The sequence below is a fragment of the Saccostrea echinata genome, unplaced genomic scaffold, assembly GCF_033153115.1.
Source record: "Saccostrea echinata isolate AGI-Se365-2 ecotype Australia unplaced genomic scaffold, CSIRO_AGI_Sech_v1 ptg000002l, whole genome shotgun sequence".
NCBI lineage: Eukaryota > Metazoa > Mollusca > Bivalvia > Ostreida > Ostreidae > Saccostrea > Saccostrea echinata.
The window spans coordinates 11,315,626-11,325,497 of record NW_026889751.1 but is presented as its reverse complement, the minus strand read 5'-3'; the positions used below and the strand labels follow the sequence as shown (position 1 = coordinate 11,325,497).

The 9,872-nt window shown below is 34.8% G+C and overlaps 1 protein-coding gene across 1 annotated transcript; it reads left to right on the top strand.

Annotated features, from left to right (window-relative positions):
- Positions 1 to 63: 63 nt before the first annotated feature.
- LOC133172476 (G protein-coupled receptor 137Ba-like) lies at positions 64 to 9,333 on the top strand. The gene is made up of 7 exons (XM_061307365.1): positions 64 to 619; positions 1,186 to 1,229; positions 1,894 to 2,128; positions 3,072 to 3,215; positions 3,977 to 4,105; positions 4,234 to 4,343; positions 6,546 to 9,333. The coding sequence occupies exons 1-7, from the start codon at positions 182 to 184 to the stop codon at positions 6,703 to 6,705; spliced, it is 1,260 nt and encodes a 419-aa protein (XP_061163349.1). The 5' UTR covers positions 64 to 181; the 3' UTR covers positions 6,706 to 9,333.
- The last annotated feature ends 539 nt before the right edge of the window (positions 9,334 to 9,872 follow it).

The window sequence follows — 9,872 nt, the reverse complement described above, 5'->3', positions numbered from 1 at the left end:
GCTGTCATGTGCCGTTTGCTCCGTTACATGTACTGCTTTGTTTTCCTTCCTTTAGAAGTTTAGTTCAACGAGTGACCAGATCAGATATATTTTAATTCTGACATGAATGAAAATATTTATAGTGTGACCTCATATAATCGGGAATGCATGTCCAAAGTGGCCAATTGATCGGATTTCCCAAATGTCATTCTCGAGAGAGCCAGGCGAACAACTAATGAGGAGCCATGACATTTCTCTAAACCCAAACATGGGGAAGCATTCCAAAGGAGGATGGGTCATCAATACAGACGATTTCCCTGCTGTGAAACCCGCTCTTGCACCAACTACCCAGTTGTCATTGACAATCACATACATTTGTCTTTATGGATTTCTGTTTTTATTTGTGCTGTGTCAGTTATGGATGATTTGGTACTACAGACACAAACGCTTCAGCTATCAGACCTGTTTTCTTTTCACCTGTCTTCTGTGGTCAGGGTTGAGAACAACTCTGTTTTCATTTTATTTTAATAACTGTATCCAGGCTAACAAACTCCCCTTGTTTTTAGACTGGTTGTTTTACTCGTTTCCCGTGTGCCTGCAGTTTTTCACATTATGTTTGCTTGTACTCTTCTTTGGTCAGGCAAGTATAAATGTCAGATCACAATGCTGATGCACAGGCACCTGATGTTACTTATTTTTCTTATTAAAAAAATTCACCCCCTACCTAGTAATGAATTATTAGGTACTAAGGGGTGCATTTTTTTATTAAAAGAAAAATAAGTAACGCCAGGTGCCTGTCTGCTGATGTACTATAAACACGGATATTTTTATGGGGTAAAATTTGTTTAATGGGGTTAAATTTTTCAACAAAGCATTCACTAAGGGAGTATTAATTGCTGAAGTTGGAGAATTCATGAATGTATTGGTTTATTATTTAAAACACTTAATTTCACTTCTTTTTGAAACTGTTGGTGTGCATTATGTTCTGCAAAATTCACAAAAATTTCCCCCATATAAACATTTCCACGTTTACAGTAGATATGATATGAGCTACTGATTTTTGTGCACTATGATAATTTCGTTAGATTTGGCAAAAGTTAAATACAATTTTTTTTATTCATCAGAATTATACTCTGTACATGTATTATCAGTGATTACTGTTTATATGGGTTTTTTTATTCGACATAAATGGTATTATTTTTAAAGGTTGTGTTTAAAGCAAGAGCGAAGTATGAGCCTAGTCGTTATAAGTAAGTATACAGAGATGGATTTATCAATAGATGTCACTTGAAACAGGAAAAAAACTTAATATTAATAAACAGGAAATAGATAAATGAGCAATAAGTTCCTTTTATTGCTGTCCAAATGCAGGAATCATTATTTTTCATTGTTGCAGAGTACAAGTTTAACAATATCAGGGTTAAAATTAAATGTAACAAGCACTAGTCTGTATGTGCTAGTGGACTTTGAATTCAGCTTGTCCACAGAACATTTCAGTGATCAATGAATTGAAATATAATAAAACAATATTAACATGTTAATAATAATACAAGTCATGTATATAATAATGTTAACATCCGCATGTGTTTTGCATATTGATTGATATACTTGTGGTTGGCAAAATGCTTTAATCAAAATGTGGAAGTAAATAAACAGAACTGGATATTTTGGCCTTGGGTAATGAATATTAAATTGAATCTGGACATATAAATTTTCTGAATTTTACATGCATTCAAGTACATAACATATGGACTAATGGGATGGAGAACAGTGATTTTACTATTCTCAGACTTATGAACATGAATACAGAATGCATCTACAGATTTAAGAAAAAGGATTTGAAAAACTGTGGGTGTCAAGTCATCTTAAAAGATTAACTTCCAGATTGTACTGAATTTCATGTCTGTTTGTTAGGATTCCTTTCCGCCTGACAATGGCAGTGGTTGTGTTGATTTTCATGGCTAACAACGTGACGAGTGCGGTGCTGGTCAGCCACCAGGAGAAGTACCACCACTCTCTGCCACTCTACATCCTCGTGGTGAGGGTCAGCATTAACGGGACACTTTTCTTGTTGGCAGCCATTGTACTGTCTGCTTGTATCTACAAAATGAGGACCATGTCCTCTTCAAATGTGATATTAGAAGCCAAGGTAAAATTCTACCATTGTTCTGAGAGTTAGTGTAAAATCATTTTAATATGTAGGGAGTCAATATTTGTGGGCAATCAAACTTTTACTGGTTTGTGGAGATGTTATTTGTGATTAAGTTGTATATTCAATAGATTTTCTGTAAAATCACTTATTTTTGTGGGGGCAAATTTTCATGGTTTGAGAAAAAAACATCGGTTCGAGAGATTTGATTTTGTGGTTAAGAAACATCATACTGTAGTATTGAATTTAAATGCTGGACACATGAATTTGTGGGTCCATCCATACAATGAAAACAATGAAAATTAAACTCCCACGAAAATTAGTGATTTCACAATAATGAATGATATATTGACAGAGATATCATTCATGGGATATAAAGTCGTGGGAAAGGGTAGAGCAGGAATGTCTTTAAAATATGCGTAATATTCTAAGTGTTCTTTTCATGACTTGGAAGCAAATTCACACCCCTGGGTAAGGGATTGAGGTTTCAGACTGAGGCAAATATATAAATGTGGTAAATGTTTCCTTAAAAATCTACCTTCCAGAGGTTTAGCAAAGCTGTATTTTTTGTATGCTATTCTAAAGATAACCCTAACAACCCTCCCCCTCCCCCCAAAATAAAATATGAATGTGTTTAAGCAACACTTTCTGCATGTCACTGTACTAAAAACATTATCTTGGAAATGGAACTTATTAATGCTCATAGTTAATACATGAGGTTCTATTACATCTGTGAAGAAATACAGACATGGGTAAGGTTCCAGGGCTTATTTTTGAAATAGTTGCTGCATGATACTTGGTGACCATCAGAAAGGCTCATGGGCCTCTTCAACATACAACATGTCTTGTTAAAGATATACATGTATATGTCTTTTTATTGTTTTAAAAGTCTAAATACCTGTGTATTATACATCCTGTACAATATGTAATTTTGGCTTTCCAGGGAACAACACTTTGCCAGTCAATGACAGTATCTATTTTAATCATTCTGTTGTATGCCTCTCGTGCCATTTACAACATCCTAGCTGTACTTTTATTCAACAAAATGCCAAGTTTTGGTTATGGCTGGACCAATGTTACATCGCAGGTATTCATTTATCTCCTTATCTCACATCTTTGCTAGCCAAGGATTTCTGATCGGAGTAGAAAACCTTATTTGGCTAGCGAAGATGCTTATCTCACTGTAAGTTATTTTTGTGTTACAAGAGACAAATGCTTATAGATATGATTGAAACTAAGAACTTTATATACATATACATTTTTCTGATAGATTAAATATTTATGACAGGGCCTTTATGATGAAATCTGGTCATGAATGGACTAATTATTGCATGTACCCCTGGTGTGTTTATCTGTCAGTCTGTCTGTTTGTTTGAGATGGGACATTTGGGTTAGTCTGTTCTGTATATGTATTTGGCTGAGATTACTCATAGGGTTCATAGAAGGGTATGGCTTTTGTGTCTAAAATAAATACTCCATCAGATATGAAATGGATTGGGCCATAAGTTGTTGACAGAGAAACTTGAAGTAGTCATACACTGTACTTGACAAAAATCATATGCATGTTTCGGCATCTGATTTAAGAATCTTGTGAAAAGATCAAATAACTGGGAAAGAAGGGTGAAATTTTGGTTTCCATTTCAGAGAACCATGGAAGATTTACTTAGACAAGTTAGAGTTAGGGAATAATTATAGAAAAAAATTGCAGCATGATACATGTACTTAAGTGATCTTGACTATGGATCTGATTTGTGGTATACAACAAACTTGTTTGAATTTCAAAAAGAAAGAGCTGAATTTGTTTGACAAAATAATGAAAATATACAACTTAAATGGTTAAATTTTCAGGCTGACTTGGTGGACCTAGATGGGGGATATGCTTTTCTTTCTTTTGGAATAGTCCTTTTTATTTGGGAATTTCTACCAACATTTGTTATTGTGGTGTTTTTCCGAGTCAGGAGACCACAGACTAATGCAGTGAGTTACCGTTTTCTTATATAAACTGTCATTTATGTACATTTTGTAAGCTTGCTTTCATTATTTACAACGACATACAGTTGTGAACTATTTTTTGACATGTAAAATTTGAATTTGACCAATTTCAGCACTTGGTGGACTTGTCTAATCATAGCCAAAGCAGCAGACAGTATTTTTTTGACAACCCTCGACGATACGACAGCGATGATGACCTTAGCAGGAATGATTTATCAAGAAGGTAAGTTCTATGTTGAATAACCAGTGTATTCAGAGGACAAAGAGAGTTGTGCCAAAAAAATGTTTCTTCAACTGAATACTGTATACAGGGATATTTTCGCCCCCGTTTTATTTTCGCCCTTTATGCCCTTATCACAAATGGATGAATTTAAAACGGGGCGAATTCAAAATACACAGTATCATTTCTTAAACAGACCTGTGACTGGGTGAATTTAAAAGGGGACAAAAGTGTTTGCAAGTGCGAAAGGGCGAAAATAACATGGGGCGAAAATAACCCTGTATACAGTAAAAACAAAATAAGGAACTTAAGTATCTCAATATCTTGATTATCATTAATATGTCAAAGTGAATTTGGATGTCCCAACCTCTTTTTCATTATATATTTTAATCTCAGTATTTCAAATTCTCAAATATCTTGATTTTTAGCTCACCTGAGCTGAAAGCTCAAGTGAGCTTTTCTGATCACCTGTCGTCCGTCCGTCCGTCTGTAAACTTTTCACATTTTCAACTTCTTCTCAAGAACCACTGGGCCAATTTTAACCAAATTTAGGGCCAAGTCCCCTTACAAGGGGAGATAATCAAGAAAAGACAAAAATAGGGTGGGGTCATTAAAAAATCTTCTTCTCAAGAACCACTGGGCCAGAAAAGATGAAACTTATGTGGAAGCATCCTGGGATAGTGTAGATTCTAAATTGTTAAAATCATGACCCCCTGGGGTAGGGTGGGGCCACAATAGGGAATCCAAGTTTTACATTGAAAAATATAGGAAAAATCTTTAAAAATCTTCTTCTCAAGAACCACAGAGCCAAAAAAGCTGAAACTTATGTGGAAACATCCTGGGATAGTGTAGATTTTAAATTGTTCAAATCATGACCCCCAGGGGTAGGGGGGGGGGGCCACAATAGGGAATCCAAGTTTTACATTGAAATATATAGGAAAATTTTTTAAAAATCTTCTTCTCAAGAACCACTAGGCCAGAAAAGCTGAAACTTACGTGGAAGTATCCTGGGGTAGTGTAGATTCTAAATTGTTCAAATCATGACCCCCGGGGGTAGGGGGGGGGGCCACAATAGGGAATCCAAGTTTTACATTGAAATATATAGGAAAATTTTTTAAAAATCTTCTTCTCAAGAACCACTAGGCCAGAAAAGCTGAAACTTACGTGGAAGTATCCTGGGGTAGTGTAGATTCTAAATTGTTAAAATCATGACCCCCGGGGATAGGGCGGGGCCACAATAGGGAATCCAAGTTTTACATTGAAATGAATAGGAAAAATCTTTTAAAATCTTCTTCTCAAGAACAACTGGGCCAGAAAAGATGAAACTTATGTAGAAGCATCCTGGGATAGTGTAAATTTTAAATTGTTAAAATCATGACCCCCGGGGGTAGGGCGGGGCCACAATAGGGAATCCAAGTTTTACATTGAAATATGTAAGAAAAATCTTGAAAAATCTTCTTCTCAAGAACAACTGGGCCAGAAAAGCTGAAACTTATGTGGAAGCATCCTGGGGTAGTGTAGAAGCTAAATTGTTAAAATCATGACCCCCAGGGGTAGGGCGGGGCCACAATAGGGAATCCAATTTTACATTGAAATATGTAAGAAAAATCTTCTTCTCAAGAACAACTGGGCCAGAAAAGATGAAACTTATGTGGAAGCATCCTGGGATAGTGTAGATTTTAAATTGTTAAAATCATGACCCCCGGGGGTAGGGCGGGGCCACAATAGGGAATCCAAGTTTTACATTGAAATATGTAAGAAAAATCTTCTTCTCAAGAACAACTGGGCCAGAAAAGCTGAAACTTATGTGGAAGCATCCTGGGGTAGTGTAGAAGCTAAATTGTTAAAATCATGACCCCCAGGGGTAGGGCGGGGCCACAATAGGGAATCCAATTTTACATTGAAATATGTAAGAAAAATCTTCTTCTCAAGAACAACTGGGCCAGAAAAACTGAAACTTATGTGGAAGCATCCTGGGATAGTGAAGATTTTTAATTGTTAAAATCATGACCCCTGGGGGTAGGGCGGGGCCACAATAAGTATTAGAAGGGGGGAAATCTGGTAAAGAACAGCATGGCCAAAGTTACTCAGGTGAGTGATGTGGCCCATAGGCCTCTTGTCTTTTTCTTGGTCCCATCGAGTGCAAGATAACAAGGTTGGACTGTATAGTTATAGAATATAATTACATGTATTTTGTTTTCTCAGTATCAACTCGTACCAGCCTAATGGTGGTTCAGGGACACCCACCAGAAGTACCCCACGAGGCACACCAAGGCTGTATGGATCCATGCACAGTGCGGCTGGCAGCTACACCAACAAGTTAGGGGGATTTGGGACTCCCCCAGTGTCCTCTATCAATGACTAAAGCTTACTGAAATATGGGGAGAATAAGGCTACACTGCAAATCTAGAAAAAAAAATTTTGTCAATTTTGTGAATTGAGTCAAAATATTATGCACTTAGAAGTATTACAAATTCTGTTCTGAACTAAAGACTACTTGGTTTCTTGGAGCTTTGTAAATGCTTATTCACCTTTCATCTAAATTTTGCTCCTCTTTGATCATAATTAAGGATTAGATTCTCACACAGCATTTAGCTAGTCACACACAAGCTATTATGTTTTACAATTACTGTGTACAGGGAAATTTTTGCCCATTTTACTTTTGCACATTTCACCATTGCTACAAGTGGGCAAATTCAAAGATGACAGTTATCTCTTAATTAACACCACTGTGTCTGGGCAAATTTAAAATGGGGCAGAATCGTTTGCAAATGTAAATAGGCAAAATAATCTTGTACAGTACTGTTTACAAGTACATACCTGTTAATTAAAAAAAAATAGAATATTTTTTTGTACTTTACAGTACTTTTAATTGTTTAAAATGTTTAACTGTTAATCATTAAAAAACCACTTTATCACTTTATGTCTTGGATTTTCTCCACCCATTTGTTTGTATCATTTTGTATGATTGGGACTCAGGCATTTTCTTCATATTTTAAATTTTCAATACACGACTTGAGATTCATGGATGTACACCTCTTTTTTGATGAGCAAGGACACACGAATCCAGGATGTTTCGCGCTGATTCTGTTTCGCACTGAGATGGTTCGCGCCGATTTGCCTGAGAAACATCTCACGTTTTATTTTAAATATTTCATCACATTTTCATCCGTTTTAAATTATTTATCAAATATGATATAAATATTTTGTGTGCTCAAATTCATGACTTAATAACATGCACTGCTATAATTAACGGATCGTACGGTGCCCATTTGCTCAGCATGTCTGTTCAACAATTCAACAGTGTTTCAATGAGGATTTAATTGTAATAAGTTGGAGATCAAAAGGTGAGAATTTAAGTTGATGTGTGGGTTGTCCAAGCCATCAATAATTACTTAATTAGATGGCGGTATTATAATTATCTACTTATACGTAATTAGCATGGTGTTATAACAATTCATAATTATGCTATGTATGTATACTTCAAACACAGACAAATAATTTACGTCTCTGCTTTATATATAATCTTCTTCAATTTAAAAAAGAAATGTTCCAAAAATATCTATATTTAGATATATTAAAAATTTTGTTAATGAACTAAACTTAGTAGCATATTTATGTACTTGGAGTGAAACATCGCGGGGCGAACCATCTTAGTGCGAAACAGAATTGGCGCGAAACATCGCGGGGCGAACCATGCATAGGTGCGAAACATCCCGTTACCGGACACACTCATACATGTACCATGTTTTCATAATTTTTCATTGAATACCAGTTGTGGTTTTCTTGGTTAAATTAACTACTGGTATAAAAAAAAAAGTGATCAAATATAACTTTTTAATAGAATAGAATGTGGTAGTTGTCCATGAACTTACATATCAAAAATTGTATTTTATACCCAAAGGCAAACCATGAAATTTGATCTCCATGAAAAGTGATGAAACTACACTGTCTATTTGAATTAAATACGATTGAAATATGGTCCATGGTGCATATACAGTCATATTTTCACCATTCAATTTATTGCCATATGCACATTATTTTCAAAACAAATGTCCATTTTAGTGTGTTTATTATCTGCATAAGGATCACCACCCAGCATGATCAGTGAATCGATAATTAGTGGTCATCTTGAATCATTGGCAGTGACTAGAGTTTTACATGTAATTACTGATATCTCGCACTAGTACAAAACCCATTGTAAATATTTAGAATTCAATTGCAAAATACTGCATTTATGAAAGTTTAACTTTGGTATCTCAAACATCTTTATCTTGTATGCTAGGGATATGTCAAGTGATTTGGAAGTCCAGCATCTTTTTATTCATTTAACCTCAATATCTTGAACCCTTGGAAATTGAGAGATTTTTTTTTTCTCTGCCCCACGAAGTTCTTATAGCATTACTTGCATTGACCTAATTAATAGAAAGATCTCTATGCTATCTAGAATGCAGATTCTTGCATGAATTAGAATCCAGAGATTCTTTATTTGTTCAAGTTAATTATGTTTTTTGTTTTGTTTACTTTCTCATACACTAGATGCATGTACATCATGCCTATATATCAGGATATGACGAATATCTGATATATTTTTGAATTCATTATACTGCCGCATATTCAGAATTACAATAGGGTATATCAAGATATGACTGTAAACTGTAAATATTTGTAGACAAAGTGCCCTTTTGAATGTATATACCGGTAAATTATTGTGCAGAATTTAATTGTGCTTTATTTATTCAAAGTAAATGGTACCATCTACTGGTCAGGAGTATTAACACAATTTAATGACCAGGAGTGCATGGTGATATATTTAATAAATATGTAGATTTTGAATGGTATGTGTTGCTATACCAGTGATACATGTACTGTGTATGTTTAGCTATATGTGTGGACATAGAACATGCAATGCTATTTTGTAGCAATGATGAAAACATTTTGTACATATACATGAGTGCTAGTCTCATCTCTTATTAAATCTAATTAACATTCCTTTGTCAATGTACAGTAAAATTTTAATATTCTTTGCTTATTTTAATTAACTTTGTTGAAGTTTGTACAAGCTTTTTTCAGAAAATGGGATGGGGAAGGTTATTACGGTAATTAATTCTAAACAAATGTACATTCTGTAATATATTATGCTTACCTTGGGAAATGGATTTAACAACCAATCAGCTATTGAAAGTGTGTTGAAAATCCAAGTATGGTTATCATTGGGGGGGGGGGGGGGGTTAAACTTTTTTTTTAGTCACTATATATTTGATTCAGCCTAAAAGATCAGTGGACCTTTTCACAAAATATCTTCAGACTAAGACAAAAATTTTCCAATTCTCCAAAAAGTATCTGAAGTTGTAAAAAGTCGCAAAAAAAAAAACTTCTATTTTTGTTTTTCATTAGAATAAATGTGAATAATCCTTCACAAAAAATTAAGATCTTTATCAAGCAAAGAAATTACCGGTACAGAGCCATCAAATTTTAATCTTAGTTGTAGAATTTTTGTGAAAATGGTTGCTGTAAATATTTTAAAGTCAA

Coding starts and splice junctions, on each gene's coding strand:
- LOC133172476 (XM_061307365.1), top strand. CDS start 182: ATGTCATTCTCGAGAGAGCCAGGCGAACAACTAATGAGGAGCCATGAC. Junction 2,129..3,071: donor ATGTGATATTAGAAGCCAAG/GTAAAATTCTAC, acceptor TTGGCTTTCCAG/GGAACAACACTTTGCCAGTC. Junction 4,344..6,545: donor AGGAATGATTTATCAAGAAG/GTAAGTTCTATG, acceptor TTGTTTTCTCAG/TATCAACTCGTACCAGCCTA.